The sequence below is a fragment of the Esox lucius genome, chromosome 25 (assembly GCF_011004845.1).
Source record: "Esox lucius isolate fEsoLuc1 chromosome 25, fEsoLuc1.pri, whole genome shotgun sequence".
NCBI lineage: Eukaryota > Metazoa > Chordata > Actinopteri > Esociformes > Esocidae > Esox > Esox lucius.
Window position 1 is genome coordinate 1,173,210 of NC_047593.1, and position 14,738 is coordinate 1,187,947.

The 14,738-nt window shown below is 42.5% G+C and overlaps 1 protein-coding gene across 2 annotated transcripts in view; it reads left to right on the forward strand.

The window, feature by feature from the left end:
- primpol (primase and polymerase (DNA-directed)) overlaps window positions 1-14,738 on the forward strand; it is a 34,208-nt gene that overhangs the window by 6,258 nt on the left and 13,212 nt on the right. For both annotated transcript variants that reach the window (XM_010865391.4, XM_010865390.4), the window contains exons 5-8: window positions 354-501; window positions 680-782; window positions 936-1,045; window positions 1,244-1,406. In XM_010865391.4, the coding sequence (XP_010863693.2) occupies window positions 354-501; window positions 680-782; window positions 936-1,045; window positions 1,244-1,406 (524 nt within the window). The remainder of the gene's footprint in view (window positions 1-353; window positions 502-679; window positions 783-935; window positions 1,046-1,243; window positions 1,407-14,738) is intronic.

Genomic DNA, 14,738 nt, shown 5'->3' on the forward strand with positions numbered 1-14,738 from the left:
AGGTTTGGATAAGAATTCCAGAACATTTTCCAGAAAATGTGAATGCAACTTAAATGGTTCACAGGTGGAGTTCAATTGTAAGGCAATTATGTCCTCATTAGGGTAATTTCTTTCATCTATGTAAATTAGGAGCTTCCACTGCACATGGGTTTTTTTATTTTTTATTTCTTACATAAAACCAATGTAACCATACAGTTATTGATTTGATTTTTGTTATCAGTGTTCTAAAGTATCAAACAGAACAAAATGTAGAATTGGTTAGGGGTTTTAATATTTTTGCAAGGCACAGTAAATATTTTAATGTCTTCTTATATTTGAATTTGGTATGGGCATGTGGTCCTGGGGGTTGACAGTATGTCTGCGAAAAGCTGAAGGACGTGTTTGGGATTGAGTGCTCTGAGAAAGATGTACTGAACCTTGACTCCAGCACAGAAGAGAAATTTAGTCGACATCTCATCTTCATTTTACCAAATGCTGCCTTTAAGGATAATATACAAGTTGGTGCGTAATATCCTACTATCTGATGTACAAGACATTGTAGAAATCATAGCTATAGATATTAAGCTAAAAAAATAACGTTATTAAGTAATATTGTAGGTATTCATTACATTCATTGTTTCCTACTCAATATAGGCAATTCCTGATCAGTAATTCAAGTACACATTGTCTTTTTCAAAAGGGCAATTTATCCATGCAATTCTGCAGCCAGTGCTGAGTTTGCATAGGAGGGGAAGGGAACTTGAGAAGGACTTGGGTGGAGTCACAGAGGACAGGGGAGAAAGGTCTGTTGTTTGATTATCTTTGTCAAATTCTTCTGAAAAGTTAAGTTAAACCTACATTTGATACAGCAACATAATACCACAGAGTTCAGACACACAAAAAGACTTAGCATATGTATTATTGTTATATAACACTAGTTTCATTATTATTGTTAGGGGACTAAAGCGAAACTCACAGGCCATGAGGCCCAAACATGAAGATAGAGACCTCAGCTTCCTGTTGGTAAAAAACAAAGATGGACAGGATGTCCTCTTTGTTGACCTCGGTCAGTTTCACCTGCAAAGCTTTAATTTCAAATTAGACTGAAATTGTCACCCAGTTCAACCATCAATATTTCAAAGCAAACCACTTTTGCTGAAATTTTAGTTTTATCGATTTTCTGTTGTCAATGCATTAAGCATTGTGTCAGAAATAGTAATTTCCTCTTGTTTTCTTATTTTACATTTGATGAAATGTAATGTAGGTGTGTACACCAAGAACAGAAACTTCCGTCTCTACAAATCGTCCAAGGTGGGAAAGAATGCTGCATTCACTGTTGCAGAAGACAACAAGTTTATCGCCAAGCCTGAGAGGAATGTCTCTGCCGAGGAGAGCTTGTTTCTTTCCTCCTTAATCAGCAACGTGAGGTACAGGACGTATACGGTTCAATTTCCCCTACATTAGTGGTATTTTATTGTGGGCCTTCCAAATTCACAAACATTTAATACCGTAGATTACTACATTAGACAGGGATCTCAATGGGTTGATCGTGAGCATCTATTTTATAGCCAATTTATGAGAAGAAATTCTGAAGGTATATGAATGTTTCACTACAAACTTACTTCACAAGTATGGTTGTGCTCAAAAGTTTGCATACTCTTGGATAATTGGTAATATATGTACCATTTGTAAAGAAAACATGAGTTAGCAGGCAAAACACGTCTTTTTTATCTTATGGGATTCACATTCAACTGTAGTTCATAACAAAATGGCACAATCATAAAACAAAACATGAACTGACCCCTGTTCAAAAGTCTGCATACCCTTAGTTCTTAGTACTGTGTATTGCCCCCTTTAGCATCAATGACAGCGTGCATTATTTTATAATAGTTGTCTATGAGGTCCCGAAAATGCATCCAGGTCATGCAAAGTCTTTGGTTGTCTTGCATGAACCGCATGTTTGAGATCTCCCCAGAGTGGCTGGATGATATTAAGGTCAGGAGACTGTGTTGGACACACCAGAACCTTCAGCTTTTTCTGCTGTAACCACTGGAGGGTCAACTTGGCCTTGTGCTTAGGGTCACCGTAGTACTGGAAAGACCAAGAGCGTCCCATGTGCAGCTTTCGTGCAGAAGAGTGCAAATTGCCAGTATTTTCTGATAACATACTACATTCATCATGCCATCAATTTTCACAAGATTCCCTGTGCCTTAAGAGCTCGCACACCCCAAAAACATAAATGAGCCACCACCATGCTTCACAGTGGGGATGGTATTCTGTTCACTATAGGCCTTGTTGAACCCTCTCCAAACATAGCACTTATGTTTGTGACCATATAGCCCCATTATGGTCTCGTCACTCCAAAATAACAGTGCCAGAAGCTGTGAGGGGTGTCAAGGTGTTGGACATATTGTAACCAGGCTTTTTTGTGGCATTGGTGCAGTAAAGGCTTCTTTCTGGTAAATCCACCATGCAGCTCATTTTTGTTCAAGTATCGCCATATTGTGCAACTTGAAACAACCTTTCAAGAGCAGCCTGTATTTCTCCAGATGTTACCTGTGGGTTCTTCTTTGTATCCCGAGCAATTCTTCAGAGGGTTTTGGCTAAAATCTTTCTTGGTCTAGCTGGCTTGATATCAAGAGATCCCTGCATTTTCCACTTATTAATAAGTGATTGAACACTACTGACTAGCATTTGCAAGGCTTTGGATATCTTTTTATATCCTATTCCATCTTAAAGTTCCATTACCTTGTTACGCAGGATTTTCCAAATCAATGCCAACATTTTACAATTTCTGCAAGGGTATTGTCGTAGAAATCTAAAATCAGATCCTTTAAGGCACGTAAGGTAGAGAGCAAAATACTCTTAACACAAATACTGTTTATTAATATTTAGAGACAGAAAGACACTAACTCAAGATCTGTGACAGTCTGTCTGCCGTACAGTTCAAAAACACCTTTTGTATGGGCAAGAAGGTGGGACAACATCTCACAAAATAACTGACTTTGAGCAACACGTGATTATGGTCTCAAACAGCCTAGTCTTGTTGCTTTGATTAGTTTAGCTATGTATTAACACATCCTGCATATTCCTAATGTCTAAATACATGGACACAGTACTTTATGATCAACACAGAGGTAGCTAGTGATGTTTTACTCTCCTATACAATGGTATAATTGATCGATACATCAGCTCAGTAAATTTCCCCCATAATCCATCCTCTTGACACCAAAGCAACCTTTGGTGTCAATCCTTAAACAATTTACTCACTGAGAGTCAAACATCAATCAAATCAATCAATGAAATATATTTATAAAGCCCTTTTTACAACAGCAGTTGTCACAAAGTGCTTTTACAAAACACCTTGCCTTAAAACCCAAGGAGCAAACAACAGTAGTATTGAATTTCAGTGGCTAGGAAAAACTCCCTAAAGCTGAATTTTAGGAAGAAACCTAGAGAGGACCCATGCTCAGAGGGGTGACCAGTCCTCTTCTGGCAGTGCTGGGTGAAATATTTAGAGTCCAATTTGAATAATTAATAAATGCATGTGCGCTAAGTCCAGAGTCTATTTAAACTTATACCAGGTCAGAAGCATGACCAGATGGACAAGGACAGGGACAACACGGGTGAGGTGTCAGCACAGTGGCAGCTGAAATCGTCAGGTATCGCTTTGATCTGCAACACAACCATGCGCAACTGCAACACAACTGCAACACAACGGGCCCCCCAAACCAGGTACTCAGCAGGTTTAGACTGGGAAAATTCAGAAAATGCATTCCTCATATCAACAACGATTTATAGTGGAGAAGGAGAACTGACCCTACTCCCCCAGCACAATAATATAGCAGCGTAAGATCTTGGGACTGAGATGGGGGGGTCCGGCGACACTTTGGCCCTACTCAGGGGAGGCCTGGACAGGGCCCAACAGGGAGGAAATCAATCCACCCGCATTGCCAAGCATCAACCAAAGGGACACCCACCAACCGCAACCACCCAGAATGAGGGCTGTGTATTGCCAGCAGAGTACAGCCCAATTGCACAAGTGCGCAACAGAGAAACAACAACAAGCCAGTGACTCTTCCCCCAAAAGGCATTGGAGGGAGGGCATCCCAGTGGCAACGAGAGCCCAACTGGCAAGACAGCAAGGATGGACAGTATCAAGCCTTCTGGTCACCTTCACGCCCCCGGGCCAGGCTACACCTAATTATAAACTGTGCTGTAGAGATGAGTTTTTAGCAGACACTTGAAAGTTTGCACTGAGTTTGCATTTCTAACCTTAATTGGCAGATGATTCCACAGTAGTGGAGCTCTATGAAAAAAGGCCCTGCCTAGTCTTGAAGTAACAAAAGCATGGATTTGTTTTTCTGCATCAGTTTTTGATAGAAAGTTTCAGATTTTTGCAATGTTTTGAAGATGAAGGTTAGCAACACATGAGACATATATTTTATATGTCCATCAAAGGAGAGGTCAGGGTCAAGGGTAATGCCGAGGTTTCGTACAGTTTTTTGGGATACGACCATGCAGCCGTCGAGGTTCTCAGTGATATCTGCTAACAAAGCTCTTTGTTTTTTGGGTCCTAAAAACGAGCATTTCTGTTTTTCTTGAGGTTAAAAGCAAGAAGTTCTCTGTCATCCACTTCCTAATATCTGAAACGCATGCTTCCAAAGTAGCTAATTTTGGGGCTTCTCCATGCTTCATTGAAATATATAACTGTGTCATCAGCATTACAGTGAAAATTGACATTGTGATTTGGGATTACATCGCCCAGAGGCAGCGTATATAGTGAGAACAATAATAGGCCCAGAACAGAGCCTTGTGGAACACCAAAGCATACCTTTTGTCTGAGGATATGCCATCCACACTAACAAACTGATATCTTTCAGATAAATAAGATTTAAACCAGGCTACATGTCCATGTAGCCCAATATGGGTTTCCAGTCTCTTTAAGACCGACCTAGGCAAGAGAAGGCCCCAGGGCCGGATCTGGCACGTTGAGTCATTCTATCCGGCCCGCGATACATCCAAAACTTTTAAAATAATACAAAATAAAAAAATACCTGATGAGGTCCGCAGATTACGTTACTTTATTTACTGTTGCATATTTCTTTCAAAGTATTTTCAAAGTAAAAGTCCCATTAATAAGTACAGCAGTATCATACTATCTGTTTAAAATACCTTTAAGTTGAAACAAGGTATTTGCGTTGCTTTGATACATAGGGACCAGCACCACAATTCACATGCGGAAGTTGATGGCTAGCGATCTCTGGAAATGAGCCTAAGAAAAGTTGATAACGAAAGCATGGTATTTAAAAAATGATTGACAGGAAAAATATGTTGCAGGAAAAGCAACTTGCTTAATATGTTACGCTAAGGTCAAAGTTTTTAAAGAGTACAATTTCCAGAGGCACTTCCAGAGCAAGCATGCAGCAAAATACAAAAATTGTCACCCAACAGTCCAAGCGCAGGTGCAACCTCACTGATGAATATCTTGGAGCAGTATCGCACACTTCTTCAATAGAACCGCACACTGCTTCAACAGAAATTACTCCTGACTTCACCTCACTTGTCAACGCCTATACCAGGTTCTCCTGTTCATATTGGGTGAGTAGCCCTAAAAGTTGATTTCTTGGGCCTGGGCTGCTGGATTCGCTGTCGTTAAAAGCACGTAGTACAAAAAATATACTGTATGAAGTTAGATGACGGCTAATATATCAACATTTGCTTTGAGTGAAAATCTTCAGAAGTGATTTCATAGACTTATGTCCCTGCCCTAATAACTATTATACCTATATAACTGTTATACATTATACCTTATGTAATGTAGCTTACTCTGTTGAGTTAAAAGTTAAGTTTTGAGGCAAATATGTGTTGCAACATTTCTGTTGGCTAATAACCCTAAAAAGGGATTTTTTAGGCCTTTGCCTGCCATAATAACAGTTCTTAACAGAAAATAAAACAAAAAAACATTAAAGTAAATTAAGTTTAATTATAAAAACGTTGCATGGAAAATAAATATGCATAAATATAATATGCAAGTTAACAGAGTTAGCTATGTTGTGTGTTTTTTAGGCATGTTGGTTAAAAAGATAATCTGGCCCAAGATGCTCTGGCATTTTCAGTGTGGCCCACCAGTAAAAAATATTGCCCACCCCTGCTCTAAGAAAAGGGAGTGATCAATAGTGTCAAAAGCAGCACTAAGATCAAGAAGCAACAAGACCGATGCAGAACCTTTGTCTTGAGGCCATCCATCCATCTTCTTCCGCTTATCCGGGGCCGGGTCGCGGGGGCAGCAGTCTAAGCAGGGATGCCCAGACTTCCCTCTCCCCAGACACTTCCTCTAGCTCTTCCGGGGGGACACCGAGGCGTTCCCAGGCCAGCCGGGAGACATAGTCCCTCCAGCGTGTCCTAGGTCTTCCCCGGGGTCTCCTCCCGGTGGGACGGGACCGGAACACCTTCTCAGGAAGGCGTTCCGGAGGCATCCGAAACAGATGCCCAAGCCACCTCAGCTGACCCCTCTCGATGTGGAGGAGCAGCGGCTCTACTCTGAGCTCCTCCCGGGTGACCGAGCTTCTCACCCTATCTCTAAGGGATCGCCCAGCCACCCTGCGGAGAAAGCTCATTTCGGCCGCCTGTATCCGGGATCTTGTCCTTTCGGTCATGACCCAAAGCTCATGACCATAGGTGAGAGTAGGAATGTAGTTTGACTGGTAAATCGAGAGCTTCGCCTTGCGGCTCAGCTCTTTCTTCACCACGACAGACCGATACATCGACTGCATTACTGCAGAATCTGCACCGATCCGTCTGTCAATCTCCCGTTCCATCCTTCCCTCACTCGTGAACAAGACCCCTAGATACTTAAACTCCTCCACTTGAGGCAGGTACTCTCCACCAACCTGAAGTGGGCAAGCCACCTTTTTCCGACTGAGGACCATGGCCTCGGATTTGGAGGTGCTGATTCTCATCCCCACCGCTTCACACTCGGCTGAAAACCGTCCCAGTGCATGCTGAAGATCCTGGTTAGAAGGGGCCAACACGACAACATCATCTGCAAAGAGCAGAGATGAAATTGTGTGGTCCCCAAACCTGACACCCTCCGGCCCTGGCTGCGCCTAGAAGTTCTGTCCATAAAAATTACGAACAGAACCGGTGACAAAGGGCAGCCCTGCCGGAGTCCAACATGCACTGGGAACAAGTCTGACTTACTGCCGGCAATGCGGACCAAGCTCCTGCTTCGGTTGTACAAGGACCCGACAGCCCTGAGTAAAGGACCCAGGACCCCATATTCCCGAAGCACCCTCCACAAGATGCCGCGAGGGACACAGTCGAATGCCTTCTCCAAATCCACAAAACACATGTGGATTGGTTGTGCAAACTCCCATGAACCCTCCAACACCCCGTAAAGGGTATAGAGCTGGTCCGGACGAAAACCACACTGTTCCTCCTGAATCCGAGGTTCTACTATCGGCCGTATTCTCCTCTCCAGAACCCTGGCATAGACTTTCCCGGGGAGGCTGAGAAGTGTGATCCCCCTATAGTTGGAACCATGGGCGAAAATTTCATCTAACTGTTGGGGGGGACAATAAACTTAAAAATTTTCAAGAGCAAGTTTTGAAGGGGACACCAATAATACAGGCACAATTAGGATAGCCTATGTGTACAGAGAGGAAAGCCTTACTTCTATTATTAGTGTAGCATGGAGACGGTTCCATTATCCTTCTTCTCAAAGTTTCTTTCTGGTTCAATGAAAAAGCTGGCTAAATTGACCAAAACATTCTTCAAAACCAATTTTGTTTTTGAAGTTGTTTGTAGTTGTTTACACAATCAAGCCACTGAACTACAATGGAATTTGAACTTAACTTCAACTTTAATTTATTTATATAGCACATTTAATAGCAACGTTGTTGCTTCACATTTATAATTAAAACACATATATAAACTCTTTTAGCATGCCTATGGCAAAATTAAGGCATGACTACTCTCTAGACCCTCACACAACTGTAAAGTGAGATCAGTATACAGTAGACATGAAAGACACAATAAAAATAAATTACTATGTCAATGAACAAATAGCCTACTCTTGAACAAAGGAATGAACAAAAAGCTAAGTTAAAAAGATAAGTAATGAAAAACAAAGTAATGAAAATGTTAATACGTAAATATTGTGAAAATATAAAAGAAGTGTCCCCATATAAAAGAAACAAAATGATTTTGTAACAAATAAAACTATTAGGTTATAGTCACTCACTGCTATAAAAATATAAAAATAGCTGTAATTTAAATCAAACTTGCATGACAGGATAGGTACTAAACAAAAGTACCAAATGTATTTTTCCTGGTATCACTGGGCCCCACAAACTCTTGGCATATCTTATTTATGTTAAGACTGTCCAGCCTGTCTTTGTGCACATTGCAGACTAATAGGCTATGCTACGTTATTAAACAACCTAAACTACTACAAAACAAGAGAGTAACGTCATAATTGCTAACAAAGCAGAATACATTGGTGACAATATTACATTGGTAGGTAACTGTTAGTTAAGTTACACAAGTTAATTTACACAATAATATTTTTTTGAGATTTATCAATGACTCAGCATCATCTATATTAGAGAGAAAATATCAGATGAACTTCATCACTTCATCCGATGTATAATTGTGAATAAAATAGCCTGGACTTACTGAGGTTTCACAACTACTGAAAACTTTGTTTTCTCCCGCCACCGACTGTGTGTGTGTCGGTGGTGACTGAGGTAAAGGGAGCAGCCAGTGGACCAAAACACTTTGAGGCAAAGCAAAGGGGGACTCAAAATGTTTAAAACTTTTTTTGTTGTTGCCCCATTTGCATTTGTATTGTTTTACTACCTACACAATTATTTTAAGTATATACCATTATATTATTTACAATACACCTATTTTAATTATATTTTAGGGGGGGACAACCCTCAGAAAGGGGGGGTCCCGACCCCCCCACGATTTCCGCCCTTGGTTGGAACACACCCTCCGGTCCCCCTTCTTAAAAAGAGGGACCACCACCCCGGTCTGCCATCCCAGAGGCACTGTCCCCGACCGCCACGCGATGTTGCACAGGCGTGTCAACCAAGACAGCCCCACAACATCCAGAGACTTGAGGTACTCAGGGCGGATACTCAGCGGGATTGAGGAGATCCTCGAAGTACTCCTTCCACCGCCCGACGACATCCTCAGTTGAGGTCAACAGCTGCCCACCTTTACTGTAAACAGCGTTGGTAGGGCACTGTTTCCCTCTCCTGAGGCGCCGGATGGTTTGCCAGAATCTCTTCGAGGCCAGCCAATAGTCCTCCTCCATGGACTCACCGAACTCCTCCCAGGCCCGAGTTTTTGCCGCCACAACCACCTGGGCTGCAGCCCGCTTGGCCTGTCGGTACCCGTCAGCTGCCTCAGGAGTCCCACAAGCCAACCAGGCCTGATAGGACTCCTTCTTCAGCTTGACGGCATCCATTACTTCCGGTGTCCACCACCGGGTTCGGGGATTGCCGCCTCGACAGGCACCGGAGACCTTACGGCCACAGCTCCGAGCTGCCGCTTCGACAATGGCGGTGGAGAACATGGTCCACTCGGACTCAATATCTCCAGCCTCCCTCGGGATCCAGTCAAAGCTCTGCCGGAGGTGGGAGTTAAAGATCTCTCTGACAGGAGACTCGGCCAGACGTTCCCAGCAGACCCTTACAATACGCTTGGGCCTGCCGAGTCTGTCCAGCTTCCTCCCCCGCCATCGGATCCAACTCACCACCAGGTGGTGATCAGTTGACAGCTCCGCCCCTCTCTTCACCCGAGTGTCCAAGACATACGGCCGCAGGTCAGATGAGACGACAACAAAGTCGATCATCTACCTGCGGCCTAGGGTGTCCTGGTGCCACGTGCACTGATGGACACCCTTATGCATGAACATGGTGTTCGTTATGGACAAACTGTGACTAGCACAGAAGTCCAATAACTGAACACCACTCGGGTTCAGATCAGGGGGGCCGTTCCTCCCAATCACGCCCCTCCAGGTGTCACTGTCGTTGCCCACGTGGGCGTTGAAGTCCCCCAGTAGAACGATAGAGTCCCCAGTCGGAGCACTTTCCAGCACCCCTCCCAGAGACTCCAAGAAGGTCGGGTACTCTGCACTTCCGTTCGGCCCGTAGGCACAAACAACAGTGAGAGACCTATCCCCGACCCGTAGGGGCAGGGAAACGACCCTCTCGTTCACCGGGGTAAACTCCAACACATGGCAGCAGAGCTGGGGAGCTATAAGCAAACCCACACCAGCCCGCCGCCTCTCACCATGGGCAACTCCAGAGTGGTGAAGAGTCCATCCTCTCTCAAGGAGTGTGGTTCCAGAGCCCAAGCCGTGCGTAGAGGTGATCCCGACTACCTCTAATCGGAACCTCTCAACCTCACGCACGATCTCAGGCTCCTTCCCCTTGAGGCCATTAGAGGTCTTGAGGCCATTAGAAGGTAATTTGTTACCTTCATGAGTGAAGTCTCAGTACTATGACAGGTCTGAAACCAGACTGGAAAATTTTATAAATGTTATTTGTCTTCAGTTGTTGGGAAACACATTTTTGTAAGATTTTTGAGAAGAACGGGAGGTTTGATATTGGCCTATAGTTGTTTAATATGTCGGGATCCAGAATATTTTTTTTTAGAAGAGGATTAATTTCCGCTATTTTAGTGAGTTTAGTACACATCCGGAGGAAAGGGAGCAATTTATTATGTTCAACATTGGTTGACCTAGCACAGGAAATAGCTCTTTAAGTAAATTTGTTGGAATCTGGTCTAGCTGACAGTTTGTGGGTTTACAAATTTAGTAAATGTGTCGAGCGATACGGTATCAAAAAATTCAAGTGTCCCCATTGACACCTGGTCAGGGAGGTTTAGAACATTCTCAGGACAACTGGGATTTTGAGGACCATGACTATTTAAGGAGGAGTCAGTTATTTGTTTTCTAATGGTGATGATCTTTTCATCAAAGTAGTTAATGTATTCATTACAGCTAAAGTAAAGACCCACTTCACTTGTTGAGCGTTGCTTTTTGTTAACTTTGCGACTGTATCGAAGATACATTTTGGATTGTTTTTGTTCACATCAATCAGGTTGGAGAAATAAGCTGATCGAGCAGATGTGAGTGATTTTCGGTGTTGTAGTGCACTCTCTATCCAGGCTAGTCTGAATACTTGGTGGAGCGCCACTTTCGCTCCAATTTTCTGGAGGCTTGCTTAAGTGCTCTAGTATTGTCTGAGTACCAGGGAGCAAGTTTCTTGTTGCGTATTTCTTTTGTTTTTAGTGGTGCAACCGTATCTAAAGTATTTTGCGGGGTTGGGTTTAGATCCTGTTGTGGAAATGTCTTTAATAATGTATTCTAACTGATTAGACGACTGACCTACTGTTTAAATGAGAAAAGGAATGTTGGTTGTGCTGTGGGAAAGGAAGTATGAGGTGTTGAGGTGAACATGAAGCTCCAGCAGGATGGGGGTAGATGCAGATCAATGGGTTTTAGGACAGGATAGAAGATACAACAGGGGGCAGTAAGGTCAGTTGGCCCCTTTGGGTAAACACAACAGTAAACATTATGGCAGGAAGGATAAGTTGGGGGAAGATAGCATTTGACTTGTGTGATAAGAACAAAGGGAATGTGTTTGATTGACATGAGACAGATGGCATCATCTTACCACACCCCTTTTTCTATGTAATAAATACTGTCGAAATGATGTTTTATTTAGAGACTATTCACTGTTACTTTGTAACCTGTGTATTCTCTCCTTGCAAGTTTATTAAAACCGTTTTTTGCGCAATTGATTTCTCCTGTCTCACCTACCATTTTCATAGAACTGTTTTGCACTTTAGAAATTGCCATCACAATCCTCGATTTGATGGCAATTTTTTTGAAACTCATTGTTTGTGGAGCAAGTGGATTACTTGTTTTGTAATACCTATGTTAAATTATTTATCGGTTAACTTTCATGAGTAAAACTTCAAAAGAATGAAACTCAGTGATGTGTTTGAGAGTAAATTTATATTTACTGTCATAAATATTAGCAAAACCCCCTCCTTTTCGGGATGCACGAGGGATATGATCACTAGTATAGCCAGGAGGAGAGGCCTCATTTAGGGCAGTGAATTAATCAGGCTTTAGCCATGTTTCACATAAATCAATAACATCTAGTTTATGATCAGTGATTAATTCATTTATTGCAACTGCCTTTGGAGCAAGGGATCTAACATTTAGGAGTCCCATTTTGAGATGCGAGGTGATAGTCATTTTTATTTGTGACAGAGGCGGAGGAAGGCTTTATCTTAATACGGTTGTTATTGTTAGCACTACCTTGTTTAACTTTTCTCAGCTTGGAACGATTCATTGTGGCAGTAGGTAAAGCTGTAATAACTTCTCTGGCTATGCTATCAACACAATTCACTATGCTAGCAGGCTGGTTAACAGCCTGCGGCCTGACCTGCACCCTATCTCATGGTGAGGCTATAGGAGTGAGACTCCTGTCAATGTTCCTAGATAAAAGAAGAGCACCACTCCAGCTAGGATGGAGTCCGTTTGCAAAAAAAAACATTGAATCACTAAGCTTAAGGCTGCTACAATCAATACCCTATACATTGTGGACATTAATGATATCATCATATCAATGGTAAGGGAACGGAAACAGGTCTGGAACTCCCGGTTCTTTGTCATTATTGGTATGTTTCTGGACCTTTACCTGTGCTGTAACCTTAGAAGTACATGCTTTTATTAAACATGATAATAACATACAACAAACAATGTAAAATGGCAATGACAGCAAATACAGCAAATAACATTTTGAATATCGTCATACCCCAGGGACCAATCATAGAGGATAACCCTCCGAATGGATCCCATCCATGGACTTTTTCAAGCTCTGCAATGGCTTTATTGGTTTCATGCAAGTTAATTACTTTGTCTGATGCATCAGAAATAAAAGTACAGCACTCAGACCCTACCACCTTGCAGACACCTCCCTAGGAGGCTAAGATATTATCTAAAGCCATTCTATTTTGTATGCTTCCCCAACACAGACTATATAGACCTGCTCCAGTAAAGCTCCTATCTGCTCATTGTGTGTTAGCCTAAACAATGTAAATATGTTCACTACCATAGGACCACGATGGTCATAAAAAATACTGCTATCCCCATAAATGAACCAAATCTAATGTGTCATTATTCCACTGGACTGGAGTTGCCAACAGGGTATAACAGTCCTTATCTGTTATAGCCATTCATGCAGCCACCTTTGACTAACTGTGCACCTCCCAGTCTGCTACTGAAAAAGCAAAAGGGGTTAACATTGGGGAACGTGAGGATGTTGGTATGTTTAGGCAAATCCAACAATTCTTGAATAGTCAACCATTATCCTAAGGGCTATGTTCTCCGGCTCTAACAGCAATCTTCGTACTTTACTTTGTTTATGGTGATATGGCACAGGAGCAGGAACTATCGTGGTGGGTGCAAGTTTCATGGGAAGTATCTCAGCCGGGTCCACCTTTAGGGTGGTCATGTGGTCTGCAAGGGGTGTTATCATGACAGTTATCATGACATCTCCATCCAATCAAATAGTTGGAGAAATAGTATGAGGAAGGGAACATATCGCTCCCTTCTGTGTTTAGGTGGGTCCAATATCATTTATCTTTCCAAATCGGGTTGGGTACCACAAAACAATCGCCAAGTAAGGGACAGTCATTTTTTTTTTTCTATTCAGATTTTAGTTCTATGTGTATTTGTCCTTAAGGCCTTTTCTCATGGTGTGCTCGTATCTCTCTGCTTGTTGCATTTTGCTGTGTTTATAATTTCTTCATAATCCTCAAAGTGTGGTTCAAAAGCCCACATCACGGATACAACAATAATAATACTCAAAACCAGCAGGCATGAGATGCATCTCATCATTCCGGTCTTCCTGAAGGGGTTCCATGGTCCTTGTCTCTTTGGCGCCATGGTCGACATCTATGTTGGAGTCAGAGGTTACTAGCACTTGTTTCATGCTGCCCTTTTAGGTAAACTTCAGTTTTACCCTTTTTTCGATGTATCTTTTAACGCTGGAGCCTTCCTGCAGTGTGTGTCGTGGACCAAGTTTCCTCTCAGCTACCTGAGAAGCAGCCTCTATAACGAGGTGTACCTTGGTGTGAACCCAACCAGCGTGGCCTGACATTGTGTGGTTGTTATCCTTCCGTGTTGTCTCCATTGGTTGGAGGTTGTCCTCTTCATCTCAGAGCAGAATCCTCTGGACTAGAATTAGTCCAGCTGTCAGGAATCAGTGTTGCTGGAGACTCACAGCTCCCTGGGAGTAGAATCCTCTTGTAGCTGTGGAACAGTCTGTATTTGTGAGATCCGTAGTGCAGCTAGGTTCTTATCTGAACCCAACTCACAGTTGTCCTGGGTCTCAGTAGAATCTAATAGTCTCGTTCGCACAGGGTCCGATGATCCATACCTTTCATGTCCTTTAATTAGAACCCAATCTCTGCAATCCTTGTCGATGAACCGCTTTCAAGTGTCCTGTACCTGTCAGTAAATACTCTTTTAAAAAATGTGTTGCAGCTGCACAGTCCACAATCAGAGATTTGTTCATAACATTAGCTTGTTGATTATTGTTAATGCATTGGAACACATTCCTAAACACTGACATTTCTTACAAAACACTTTACACAACTTGATACAGTCTTACTTTGCTAAGCTGAATAAAAATGGTAAGATGTGTTCTACTCAACCATTACAATGT